This window comes from Paramisgurnus dabryanus, chromosome 11, assembly GCF_030506205.2.
Source record: "Paramisgurnus dabryanus chromosome 11, PD_genome_1.1, whole genome shotgun sequence".
NCBI classification, from domain to species: domain Eukaryota; kingdom Metazoa; phylum Chordata; class Actinopteri; order Cypriniformes; family Cobitidae; genus Paramisgurnus; species Paramisgurnus dabryanus.
This window is the reverse complement of record NC_133347.1, coordinates 16764940-16779715: the sequence shown is the minus strand read 5'-3', so window position 1 is coordinate 16779715 and position 14776 is coordinate 16764940. Positions and strand designations below refer to the sequence as shown.

Here is a 14776-nt window from a genome sequence, read left to right as displayed (position 1 = left end):
TTATGTCACAGACAGACAGGCGCACATAGCAACATAATATAAAACAGAAATCCTTAAAGTGACAACAATGAGATAAAACTTATCTGATTAGAATTATCCGCTGTTGTATATAGCATGTGTAATTGATTAGTCACTTTTTAATGATGCACATATGAGGTACATCATTTATTATCAGTTTATCTCTGAATATGAATAAACTCTCTTATTATTACACAGCTCTCTGGAGTACTTGATTCTAATTGGTCAGTCGTGACATTAAGAGGTCAGTAACAACCACTAAAACTGATGACACACTGTTCATCCTGGTACTGTGCTAGACCGATACTACTTTTACATTTAATCTATCACTCTGCTCTTTTTTTGCCAGGTTTGAATTTGTTATAAATCAGCTAATAAAATCAATATGGATCAGCTCCTAAAATATTTAAAATTAATATTGATAAATCAGTATCAATTTCGAATCCGGTTGTTATTTAAAAATAAATCCTGACTGCTGTGAAATATTAATAATAGATTGCTGTGGGATTATGGTTCAGCGCTGAATTATTTGTCTGAAGAACTGAATAAACAGCAGATAGATTTGTGGCAGATACAATTAATTTATCAGGCGTTTCACAACTGTGACACAAGACAAGATCATAAATAATATTTAACATCTGACAGTGAACAGGAATCTGTTAAATAGAACAACATGACTATTAAAAAAAACAAAAAACAAAACAAAGCAAAGAGAGTAAAAGCACAGACACACAGAGGAAGGAAGAAAAAAGACCCTTGATGTTTGTAAATGCGCACATACAGAACTCCACTATACTGAAAACAAGCAGTTCTGTCATCTGAAGGGACTGCACAAATGAATGATTACAAAGCTGTTCGATTTTAACTTCTATCACATGTATTTATCCAGCGTCTCCTTTCGGGCTGCATGTAAAGACAAAGTCAAAGTTACTTGAACACATTACTGCTCTCCAATGTGAAGATCACAAGTGACCCAATACTTAACATTTATTATTGTAAAACTCTGAATCTATTGGCCATACAGTGTCTCTTCTGATGAATTACACTATTTCCATATTTCCCATTTATTATGTACATCCATAAAAATCAATAAATCACAATGGGACCAAACATAATTTGGAACAAAATATGCAGATTATTTTTTATAGCGGCGCTTAGAGGTTTGTCATGGATTGTATATACAACAAACAGTAAGATAGTGGCCGTATGAACACAGGGCCACTAAAGAACAATTTTGTAAGAGTTTACAAAACCTGGTAAAGAATAATGTGGGCCAGATACCCTGATATATGTCACAATGTGCTTTTCCCTGTAATACTAATGATACTTTTTACATACCAGTATTTCTGTTATGTAAACTAACATATTATCAATGTTCCTTTTGAAATACTCCATGGAAATTTGGCTTGTAATGTCTTAAGAGAACTGGTCATTTGCCAAAAAACAACAAAAAAAAAAAAACAGGTATGAGTCTTATGGAGGGTCAATTTCTATGTATGCTGGTGTCAGAGGCACAAGTGAATGAAGATTAAGGGAAAGGCATGGGATTATGTAAAGGGCGGGGCTTACTGGACAACAGGTGAAATTCGGGGAGGTTGATTGCTGGCAATTCTCAAGTTTGTATCTGTGAACACAATTCTCAAATTGTAAACAACACATACTAACAGAGACATTCAATACATCCACAAACTTGAACTCTCTAATTGGCAATGCTATTATTTTTCCTGAACATGGGTGACAAAGACACAGACAGAAATGGAGGGAGTTTATAACTCAGTGGAGAATAGCTCTGTATGGTTACAGTTGTTAGTATCTTCTCTAACGGCAATAAATCACTGAAACTCTAGAATGAAGAAAAACATTCACTGCTGATGAAAAACACAAACATCAAAATTTTTCCTACCCATGTAAGGTTTACGCAAACTAGACACGTTTAATACCCATTGAGCCATAATGACAATAACACTTAGATCAGAACAACTACAAGAAGCAGGCCAGCAGTGGACAGAGAAAAGGGGCGGGGCAGACACAAAGGGACGGGGAGACATAAAAGGGTCGGGGTAGGCAGTTGCTCTGGTTTTGCCAAACAATGGCTAAATATTACAAAATATTCTATCAACAATATTCACAGTTAAACCAAGGCTCGGTACACATCATAATCACAAAATCTCAGCGATGCCTTGTGCTTGTAGTCACAGAGTTTTCAAAAACACTTTCATGTTTCTCTCGTTTTTTGGTTCTATATTACAAAGTGATGCGTGATAGGTCTGACGTTACAAAGTCGACTCAGCATTTTGGGCTCAGGGGTTGACAGTGGCTTAAAGAAGAGGGGAAGTCTCCTCCCCCTGAGAGGCACAAACTGTGTAATAAGCTCAGAGTTTGAGGGAAAATTCAGTAACGCACACGTACGCACACGGGGTAGAAACATTCAAGTTATGCCTAAATCTGACCCACAAAATCAGATATTCCAAAAATAAAAACTAGTCTAAGAAACACTGTCGCACTCATACAGTCACATCGCTTAACCTTTAAGGATTAAGTATAGATCAAAATTAAACATATCTGGGATAAAGAAAGCCGAGGCTTTGAGAGGCTGTCTGTGATTAAGAGACAAATAATAAACATGAGTCACAGATGGTAAAAGTGTTTACAAGACTTCTTCCCTTCATCTCTAGTTAAAAAAATGAATCTTTGCAGATTAAAAAAAACTGCATGACACAACAGAAAAAGTTACAGGAAAAGGAAAAATGTTTTATGCACAGTGACACCCTCATCTTCTCAGTCCTGATGGAGGTGGATCGAATACTCATGGTTGTCCTGCTCTCTCTTTCTTTTACACACGCATCCTTTTCATCTTTCCTTTTTCTTGCAGGAAGTTTGAGTCAGTACACTCCTTCTCCCACTAAGGGGCAGGCTACTCATCAGTTTCTTTTCCTGAGGTCCGTTTTCCTTCAGAGTGCCGAGATTTTCACCACATCAGTGCTGGGATTCAGAAAAGGCGGGGCTTCGGGGGTTGGAGGGAGCGGGGCATCCGGACTGGCTCGAGAGTTGTTCGAGGGAGGGGTGGGGATACTGATGATTGCCGTGGTAACCAGTCCACTGCTTTTGCAGTTCATGCTCCCCGATTCATCTGACATCAGATTTAGACTGGAACGACTACGACAAAATGCAAAAGAGCAAGATATATTATAAAGCTATGGAAAAGCAATAAATTACATCATCATACAAAATGTATGTATATTAAAGGGACACTCCACTTTTTTGAAAATGCACAAATTTTCCAGCTCCCCTAGAGTTAAACATTTGATTCTTACTGGTCCGTGTAACGCTTTTCAGTTCTTTTTTCAATTTGCACCATCAAAGTGAATCAAATGAAAAATTGGTTTCAAACTTTCATTTTTCAATTTTCACGAGTACTTCACAAACAGATAATTGTCTCTCGGTTAAATTTTAAATTCTACGTGTTTAGGTTGTTGCTTTAGATTTCAGGTTTTGGAACAAACAAAAAAATGACTTCTTTTTCTAATTTTCCATTTCTGTGTTTGCGTTTGCGGCTGGAACGTACCATTATCGCCGGGGGTGGTGTAGTCTACAGCTAGGGTGACCACCCGTCCCGCGTAGCGCGTGAACGCACAGCGTTTGAAGCCCAATTCATGCGTCCCGCAAATTGAGACCGTGTCACGCATAATCAATGCTTGCTTAAAAAAAAGTTGGTCGCTCTATATCCTTGAGCCCCAGGCAGCCAAACGAACATTACTAGACAGTTCAGGCTCGCTCGCCACTCGCTACTCGCACGCTACTATTGCCCCTCAGCTGAACTGCTGACTAGGTTGTTGTCAACTTTTCATTGTTGTCATGACAGCGCAGTCCGCACGCAGCCACGCACGTGTATCCCTTTTAGATGCGCGCTTTTCAATTTGAAAAATGGAGAAAGAGCTAAGTCTGACTCTGCACCGCCATCATCAATTAAAAAGAGAAGGTGTGGGTACAAGAAAGACAGGGAAAATTAATATTTGTGGCTGAAAGTCCTAAAGATGTTTCCAGAACACTGAACAGTTTTTTTCCTGCGCCTGCCTTTACTAACATGCCAGTTCACCATCCTTCCTCCCTCTTCTCGTTCCGTGAACCCCTGGAGTTGTGAGTTAAGACTTTTTTTTAACTGTTTCTGTGTTGTTGAGCAACTTCAATTCCTGTTAATTTTATACTTTTATATTATAATGTATTTAAAGTGAATAAATTATAATGAAAAATAAATTAAATAGCTAAAGTAAATCGTAAGTGAAAGTGCATCTGTCATTCATTGAATGTTCAAAATATTATGAATCTTTATTTAAAAAAAATACACATTGGTTGGCCTATTCATGAGCATACATCATGTTTAGGGGAATAGGGCATTATTAATATGCCATATACACTGCAAAAAATTATTTTCAAGAAAAAAATGTCTTGGTATTTTTGCCTTGTTTTCAGTAAAAATATCTAAAAATTCTTAAATTAAGATGCTTTTTCCTAAGGAGCAAAACAACCCAAAAAAATAAGTCTAGTTTTTAGACCAAAAATATCAAATTTAAGTGATTTTGTGCATAAAACAAGGAAAAATCTTGAATTTAGTGTTTTAGAAAAAAATTTTTGCTTACCCCATTGGCAGATTTTTTTGTTTTGTGCACAAAATCACTTAAATTTGATTTTTTTTTGTCTACAAACTAGACTTATTTTCTTGGGTCGTTTTGCTCATCAAGAAAAAGCATCTTCATTTAAGAATTTTTAGATATTTTTACTGAAAACAAGAAAAAAATACAAGATTTAAAAATAAGTTTTTTGCAGTGTAAGGTGGTATGTGCTAGAAATGGGTAAACCACTATCAATAAGTCGGTCCGTGGGTCGGGTGCACCGCCGGGCCAGGGAGTGTCCCACATTGTCCCTCAGAAACACACCCCTTGTCCCCCCTTGGGCTTATTAGCAGGTGGTCACCCTATCTACAGCCGGTCACGGACCCACAGCGCTATCGCGTTAAATCCTGGTTAAATCTCACCATATTTATCTCCTTTATGTATATTAAACATTTATTAAATATATTTTGAATAACAATAATGCCTGTAATCATTTATCTATCGGACCTCGGTTGCCGTTTTGGTTTTTATCAGTAGATGGCGATGTAACGGCCTGGCATGCACTCGAGACGTGATGGATAAACTTGTATCTGCCGCAGTTCAGCCTGCATAATGGATCGAAAAGTTTAATCATGTTACCCCGAGATATTACGAGGTAGCGTGTCAGGTTTGTAACCCGAAAGTTGCCATTTCGAGTCCCACGGCCGGCCGATTGTGACTGACGTGCCCTTGAGCAAGGCACCTTAAACCCATTGCTCCCCGAGTGCTGGGTGCCCACTGCTCCGGGTGTGTGTTCATGACTGGCAGTGCGTGTGTTGACTACTTACTGTATGCATTACATACTTGACAACCATGTCACATTCACTTTTATTTTCCTTTTAAAAAAAACTTTATTAGGGTATGAGCCGCGAATGCCCACCCCGTGACGCCTGCCCTGTTATATTGGCTCATTTACTAGCCATATTAATATTTGAGATATCCACAGTGTATCCATTTCCAACTTAAATTAAGGGCAGCTCAAACATGCATTTTAGTCTGGGACTGGATAAGCCCTGTCCGGGAAACCACCCCTAAATTGTTAATGCTTTGATTTGGAATTGAATGTGTAATATTTTCAATACATTTAAAATAAAGAAATAATCTCAATTTATAAATGGGCGAAACATTTGCCTTGCTCTTGCGCTTTTAGCATAGCTTAGCATAAGTCATTGAATCTGATTAGACCATTAGCATCGCGCCTAAAAAAAATAACCAAAAAGTTTCAATATTTTTCCTTTTTAAAACTTGACTTTTCTGTAGTTACGTTGTGTACTAAGAATGACGGAAAATTAAAAGCTGCGATTTTCTAGACAGATATGGCTAGGTACAATACTCTCATTCTGGTGTAATGAAAGTTACTAAGAGGACTATTATGGGCCCTGCGTAATATCATTGTGCCTGCTGCAGCCGTGTTACGGCAGCAAAGTCCTTGATTATTATGCCAGAATGAGAGTATAGTTCATAGCCAAATCGCAGCTTTTCATTTTCCATCGTTCTTAGTACACAATGTTACTACAGAAGAGTCATTTTAAAAGTTTTAAATAACAAAAATATAGAAACACTTTGGTTATTTTTGAGCACAATGCTAATGATCTAATCAGAATCAATGGATATGCTAAGCTATGCTAAAAGTGCTAGCGCCAGATCCGGAGATCAGCTGAATGGATTCCAAAAAGGTAAGAATCAAATGTTAAAAGGTGCAGTGTGTCATTTTTTTTAGAAGGATTTCTTGACAGAAACGCAACATAATATACAAAACTATATTATCAGTGGTGTATAAAGACCTTTCATAATGAACCGTTATGTTTATTACCTTAGAATGAGACATTTTATCTACATACACTGAGGGTCCCATTACATGGAAGTCGCCATTTTGTGCCGCCATGTTTCTACAAAAGCCCTTAACGGACCAACTTTTTTACTAAGTTGGCTCCGATGATGACATGTTTGTCCGGTTGCGGCTACCGTAGCATCTCTATATGTTTCAAAAGTGAGACGTGAGCAGTGTTGAGCCGTTAGTTGCAATGCGCAACCTCACCACTAGATGCCGCTAAAATTTACACACTGCACCTTTAAATAGAGTGTCCCTTTAAATGTGAAAAGTCTGACAAAATAAGGCTAATAAAAATGTAAAAACTTAAATGGACTTTTAACAATAAATGTGCTAAACTTTTAACAATAAATGTGCTAAAATAGAGACTATGTTGGAAAATTTTTATTTTAACATTCATTATAAAATAAAGATTTAAAGGCGTGTGCATGATCTCTGAAAGCCAATGTTGATATTTGAAATCACCTAAACTATTTTTTTTTTCCGTAGTCAACTGATAGTCGAACCTTTTTTTTTTTAGATAGCAGCTATGGCTGTTGCGGTGAAGGAATTTCCCTTGCGGTGATTTTGCGTGACTCACTAGCGCATTTTTCGAAAATAAAATTATTATTTAAATCCAGAACAACGAGGTGCACCGGTGTAGAAGCAGGGTTTGCTACATGTCTTTCCCCTTATGAGAAAAAGATTAACAAGCTATACTACAGCTAAATATATATATATTTTTTAAAACAAAAATTAATTAAATAATAACTTCTTAACAAGAAGGCTTTTTAAGTGCAAATTTACAGAGCATCGGTAAATACAGAACAAAGCAGTGTCTTAAAGAAATTAAAATTAAGACAGTATTTATGCACCTGTACAGAAGGCAATAAATATTTATTTATGGCATTTTCAATAGTATACTAGTAGATAAATTAATGTGTATCTATAAAGTATGAATAAATCATTATTTTGGCTAAATTAAGCTGGATAGATCATTTTTGGTCAGAAAGATTTCTCATCATTTCAGAACAAGTTAAAATGAACTTACATAACAAAACAACTTACATTATATCCAAGTGTTACTTGGTCAAAAATATGTAGAAATATAGCCTATGAATCGAATCGTTGAATCCTCGACTATAAGAAGTCAGCCCTAACCTAAACATACACGCCCCTACCCCAATAGAATCTGGACCTTCTTTTAATAGACCTGTCCCAAACATACGCAACATAGGCAATGATGTTGGTTAGTGTGTTTTGGTACTCGGCCTGACTTCCTTTTCAAAAGTGTTTTTAAAAGTCATGCACCCCGCCTTTAAGAGAATAGTACAGCCCAAATCACAACAATAATGATAAAGATACACAGGAATTGTATTATTTGGATCAATATTTCCAGGTGATGAAAAATCAAACATTGACAGCCAATTCAAATTCAAATTGAATTTGAAGGGCTTGTGCATTTAAAATTTGAAATGGCAGTGTGCGACATAGAATAAACATAATATAAATAAACGCTAATATAGTTCTCATTATGTGAAAGGGCATATAAAATCCTCTATGTATGTGTTTATGTGTGAATAAGTGTAACCTGGTTTTAAACCTTTGCTGTTCCCCACACTGGATATGCAATGCGCTGAGCTCCTGCAGGTTGTGTGTGTGTGAATGCGTGGCATTGAGAGCCTGGTGGTTTTTCTTGTTTCTTCGAGAGCAGCAGGTGCCCGTGACGCCCTCTTCACTGGACAGAGATGGGCTCTGTGACGGGAAGTTTTGTAGTGCTGTCTGCAGATAGCCCTGTTCATACAGCCTCTCATCCACAAACTCATGATTCTAGATGTCAAATAACAGATTATGATGTTTGTTATTTTTTTAAATAAATTGTCAACAGCCTTTAATCCTTTGATTTTAATGATCTCACTTTACATGCATGTTAACACTTGTATGTTAAAGCCATGATACATGTATGTGCTTCTGACTGACCGTGGTCTTCTCCAGGCAATGAAGAAGATGATGATGTTGACTTTCCAACATAGATGTGGGTTTTTTCAGCTGTTGGTCTCCTTCCATGGAGTCCTGCGGTACACACAAACATTCAAATCTTTTTTTATGGGATCACCACATTTCAAACATTAATAATGCATTGGAGAGAGGGGCAAGGTGTGTGTTATTTGGCTCAGTACCTGTGGTGAAAGTTTCATCTTGTAATAGGGGATCTGCTGTTGTGTAAGGGTGGGGGGGGGAGGAGAGACATGGAAAGTGATTTACTGGGTTTGGAAGGAACTACATCCATAACAGAGCAGCACAATATGTCATCCATATAAAAAACAAATCCCATTTATGGACGTGTAACTGTCCATTTTTTTCTAAAGTCTAAACGATTTATCGCTTGGCGTATACTCTTGTATACACGCTAATCGATCTTGTGAACATCCTCTAGTAGACGGACATGATGGGTGACCTGTTTATATCCCTTTCTCCTTTAACATTTTCGATTATGTGCTGTGTATACTTGGACAGACAGGTGGAGACTGTAACTCAATAAAAATCGCACATGCAGACTGACTGCACACTGGGCCACCCCGCTGACCGCACATACACTTATTCTACATTTCGCCATTTCCATGTCTTAACACCTACCAAAATAACATGAGTGAGTCAGTGACTGATATGAGAGGAGGGTGAGACAGAAAGAAAAATATATTGATGGAGAGAAAAATAGGCATTTTACAGCAGCATGCCCGAGTATTCCTAATAGCTTCATGTTCGCACTCTTAATCTGGCAATCTCTTAAACTACACTCTCTACTTTATTGGGGCAAAACCCTTTCAAAATGTGCACTTTTGTACGTAAATGCTGCAAAGTGATACCTCAAAGGTACATAAATGGTATATTAAGATCTTATTAAAGCATACCGTCTCAGTGACAGCTTCTGTGCCTTTTTTTCTGACAGTGTAATGTCATACTGACCCAAAAAACTAAAGATAAATTATACTTGTAAGATGCACCGAAACAAAATTTTTCTTGCTTTTTACTCCTTGACTTAAATTATGATGTCATGAATAATAGTGCAGAGCGTACAAACTACAATTCTGTTATCATTGTTACCCAATTCAAAATAATCACATTTTATTAGTTCTAATGTGTTTTTCCAGCCTTCAGGAATGTAATCTAATGTTTTTTAAACATTTGATCGATATCTTATAGTGGTACAATTTGCTTTTATCTCCCGATACCAATTATATGCCGATATGCGTAGTTGTAAGTAAAATTTATAGTATAGAAAATAAAGGAGTATATGGAGTTTATGCTTTTTAACAATGACTAGCTGACTATACATTATTTATCTTATTTCACATTTATCTCCAAATAATTTAATAAATGGACATAACATTTTATTTATTAAAATATTATAAATATAAATATATAAATATTTGAAGAGTTTGATTCGAAAATATAAAAATGCCATTTCTTTTAAAAAAATCAGTATTATATCAGGTCAGTATTTAATAGTATATTCTTCATTTTACACAAAATCCGATATCCGTCGTGTTATTCTGTCATCTTTTCTCCCTTTTTGTCTAAAACGGGATAAACGGCAGTCCTCCTTCTCTGCAGAATGCAATAAATCCACTTAACGAATCACAGCCCACCATTCCACGCATTGTAAACAATAAGTGCGGTGCTTTGAATACACAAAGAATCCTAGTTTTCCTCATCGACTTTGTAGATCATGATCAACAAAAAAACAAAAACGTAAGTTTGATGCCATTGATAAACCTTTGGTGGTTTTCTGTGGCGAGGAAGAAACGTAAGCCACTCGGCCGAAGGAAAAATGCCGGCTGTTGCTTGTTCTCCCGACAACATCAAGCTTTTGTCATGCTAACACATTGACCCCAGCGGATCTTATGAAAAACTTTCCATTATTTTACGCAAAATCAACGAAAATCGAGAAGGACCAAAACATTTACAGCTGATCGCTGTCAAAAAAGTCCTGCGACGACGTCCCAAGGATGACAGCAGCAATGACAGTGTTCTTAATATGACAAAGTAAGTGTTTTGATCAATGCAATTAATGTTTATTTTTTTAATCAGTGTATACCACTAGTCAACTAAATGAATATAACATGGCAAAGATTAATGCACATTAAGATATTCATTCAATAGATTTATAGCAGTTTGGAAAAAAAACTTGATTTATTGCATTTTACAGAAAAAAATAATCAGTTTTATAATAAATCTTTGAAAATCAAATTATGCATTTGAAATTTTTATGTTATTATAACCTACAGATGCTATGTGAAAGTTTGCAAACAGAAAATATTGGTTTTCATCTTGTCACTTTCTTGGAATAGAAATCACATTTTTACCGAAATTAGTCAAAATGGATTTATTGTGTTTTGGAACCAAACTCTTCATTTTATTACAATGTTTATTATTGAAAAAAGAGACAGCTGAGTTCATTCCTAACGGAGAAATAAAACTTGCATAGTGTAGGAGATTTGATTGCCAGAGATAATGGCCAAATACACAGTTTAATGGTCAAACAAACATATCTGAATGCCACTGTTGACCAATCAGAATAAAGTATACTACAGAGAAGCATAATAAGTACTTTTAATGTTGTTTTCTCTCTCTATCTTTGGATTTCTCTTGGATCTGTCTTTGTCCTTTATATTCAATCTCATAAAGTTCATTGTTCCTCAGAAACATGAGGACATTTTATAAAAGGCAGCTTTAAACATCTGCAGTAATAAAGACCAGATCGCACTGTCAAACACACATTTACGCACAGCTTACTAATGAGAATGTTTAGAAACACTAAGACATTTTCATCACTGCGTCTTTCTGCCCCGATAAACTGGATGTTATTGAATAAATTATTCTGATGTTTATACAAACACGAAAATCTGATAATTGATTTTATTACGTGTTGAAGTGCGCTTACGCCACATGGATCCATTACTTTGCAAAGCAACACAACCTGACACTTTATCCTAAGCGCTAAAATGCTGCATGAGAGAGATTAGCACTTTTTAGCAAGCATCATGCATAATGTATATCCAATGAGCCACAAGAAGTCAAACGGAGAACATAATCCCAACAACTTGTACTTTAAAATGAAAAAGTTTGTGTATGTGAATGCGTTCTCACCGTTAGCTCCAATGACTGGTTGAGTCCATTTCGCTTGCTATGCAGGAAGGCGCCAGAAGTGCCACTCTTGGAAATTCTCATTCGGGCCAGTCGGGCTTTCTGTCAACACACACACACAGAGACCAAGTTACAACTCTGTCTACCAGGCCTTTTCCATCACAAAGGTCTGGGTTTCAATCTGATCTCTGTTGAAGGAGTAATTCAAAATACTTTAGGAAGCAAAATGGATTTTCACACGGATTGCTGTCCATCATGAGATGATGAAAAATGCAAGAGCCTTCAAAACCCACTGAACCAATCAGAAGCTCTCAGACAGCTATGTAGCAAATATGTGCACGGAGCAGAGGAGAGGAAAACGTTTGCTCGCTCATCTGCTTTAAAAATGTAACCGAATGGTAAATTACAGAAACGCAGCTGTGAAATGGTAAATTACAGTAAACGTCTGTAATTCTGAATTACGGTAAGCACAGCTGTGTAATGATAAATGATCAGTCAGGCTGTTAAAATTCTTCAAACTTGTCATTTGTATAAGCACAGCATGGATGATAGGTGGAACCACCAGTCAAATCCTCTAAGGAACATCAAAATTTAATATTTACAATGAATGAAGAGTATTTTTAATCTTCTCAACTCCAAAGGCGTAAAACGGTCTGATTTGTTCACTTACTCACTCATTTTGTAACAGAGAACAGATCCCCTCTCAATTTTAAGATGTAAAAAAGCCTTTTCCTATCATTAATAGGCTTTATATTGCCAATGCAATACATTTATCACATTTTCAGTCAAATATAGGTGGCGATTACCCAGGCACAATTTCTCAAACTGTGTGTTCTGGGTGATTGCTATGCAGTTACACCCTTTTTGGTGTGTTGCTACGTGGTTGCTAAACAGCCAAATCCAAGCCAAGTTTTGCACTCCTCTAATCACAAGATGTCGAGATAAACCCACACCCTTATCACTCCGTGAGAGGTCACCTCACCCCCAGAATTAATTTAGGCAAGTTGGCTGCTCTTTTTGTTGCATTGTAGATGTTTCCCATCCCAATGAGCGCATGCGTGTGTTTTTAAATTATTGAAGAGGAACAAATTGTGTCTCAATTGCATCAGTTCACTCGCTGAGATCAAACCGGTATTCTGATGTTCATTAATTTCTCACACACACTTGAACACAGATTGAAAGAACATACACCATCATTAAAACCCTCACACACAAACACACACAGGAATCCCTCTGGGTGAGAGGAGTGCTAACTCCGCTCTTTTCACAGGAGATTGCCATCACATAATGGAATCAGTTTGGGCCTCTGAGAGCGTTTGTGTTTCCAACAAATGCAGGAACAATTTTCGGCCATCGTGTAAAGAAATGAGAAACATTTTTCCTGTGGATCAACCCCTGCAGAAGGTGCGTTGGAGAAACGGTTGCAGCAGCTCTGTGGTTGTTTGTCAATGTGACAGAGAATCTCACGGCTAAGAACAGGTGCACTGTACTGAGATCAGTACCATTTGTTGTATCACATACAGTACAATCATCCCCTAAAACATATACTTTAAAGTTGTATCAAAGTTGTCTAAACTGCACTTAAAGGTGTTATGTGGGTTTTCCAGTGGTGAGATTGCGAATTGCAACCAACTTCAATTTCGAAATGCAATGAGAAGCTACGGTAGCTGCCACAGGAACAACATGTTGTCGTCTGAGACAACTTGGGACAAAACGCAACAGTTTGTCCGTTTAGGGCTACTGTAGAAACCTGATAGTGACTTCCATGTAAGGAGATGTAGATAAAAACAGCTCATTCTAAGGTAATAAAAACAATACCATTTATTATAAGGTCTTTATATGCCACTGATAATATAGTTATGCATATTATATTGCATTTCTGTAAAGAGATCCTTTTTACACATTACACCATTACACATTGCGCTTTAACAATTTTTTGTAAGTGTAAGACAATTACAAGGTATAAAGCAAGATTGTTTTTTTTTAAATCATTAAACTTGGCTGTTCAGGCATTTGTATTTTTAGTGTAAAACTACTGGAAAATACTTAGGTTTCTTTTCTAAATTACAACTGGTGAGATGTAAAAGTAAATGTCATTGAGTATTATGTGTAAAACCAAACCTGTAGCTTTGAGCGAGACCGAGAAAAATACCTAAAGCTCCAGTTTAACTGCAGAACCTGAAGGACCTAAAAAAATCCCTGTTAATCCGTGAGTCAGTTCAATGACATACATCCTCACAGAATCTACAACTATGAAACAAAACCTCACAGAAAAATGTGTTGTTACCCACCCAGCCAAATTTGAATGATGGAAAAAATGATCAAAATCTTGGAAAAATTGACTGGATTCTCTACTCGTAAACCTTGGGGTGTGACAGCTGTGGTTGCTAAAACCATGCCCACTCGCGGGAAAGCTGCTGTCTATCTCTCAATTTTCAAATAATAGGCTTGCTCGACTTAATGTGGTGTCGCAAAAACCGACAGCCGGTTGACGTCAAAGGAAAGCGAGAGCGATTTAAAAGCAAACTCATGATTTCGTGAGTCGCTCTTGCGGTACTTTGACGTCATCCGGTGTCATGAGCAATTCGGTCCCCCCTGGCAATTCTGCCCACTTGGGACCCCCGCGTGATTCCATTGGCAAAAAAAACTCCTCATGGGTAGTTTTCTTAGCGCCTTATTACAATTCCTACAAAATCACTTTATGTTTATGTAGTAAGAACATTGTTAAAATTACAATTGATGTCTTTTAAATGATATGTTTCATATAGTAGTATTATAAATGAGGCTATAGGTGGGAGATCTACACATTGCTTGTGTCATTTTATTACTTTTAGATTATTATACTGTAGCTTACCCTTTCCACTTTTGTACTTTGTAATGTTGATAAATTACTTATACAAAACATGATTACTACATAGCTGAATCACACATTAAAATGATAATTTATAAGCCATGATTACTACATTTTAACTATAAAAAAATACATTTCGTAAGGTATGTTAATAATTTAAATAAATAAAAGTATTTTTTGTAAAGCAGATGATGACACAAAAGTACTGATGTGTCTGCAACATGAATATTAGTTTGTCAACTTTTATAAAAAAAATTGTATGATATTCTATTTTGTACACCGTAATTAGCTTACTAGACC

The 14776-nt window shown here is 36.7% G+C and overlaps 1 protein-coding gene across 4 annotated transcripts in view; it reads right to left on the bottom strand.

Moving 5' to 3' along the window:
* Positions 1–575: 575 nt before the first annotated feature.
* kcnd3 (potassium voltage-gated channel, Shal-related subfamily, member 3) overlaps positions 576–14776 on the bottom strand; it is a 103630-nt gene continuing 89429 nt past the window's right edge. Inside the window, exons 4-8 of one of the 4 annotated variants that reach the window (XM_065247147.1) lie at positions 11629–11727; positions 8658–8693; positions 8458–8550; positions 8069–8307; positions 576–3174 (exon numbers count right to left, since the gene is read on the bottom strand). In XM_065247147.1, coding sequence (XP_065103219.1) covers positions 2970–3174; positions 8069–8307; positions 8458–8550; positions 8658–8693; positions 11629–11727 — 672 coding nt within the window. In that variant the 3' untranslated portion in view covers positions 576–2969. The remainder of the gene's footprint in view (positions 3175–8068; positions 8308–8457; positions 8551–8657; positions 8694–11628; positions 11728–14776) is intronic. The other 3 variants (XM_065247148.1, XM_065247150.1, XM_065247151.2) reach the window with 3 other exon arrangements.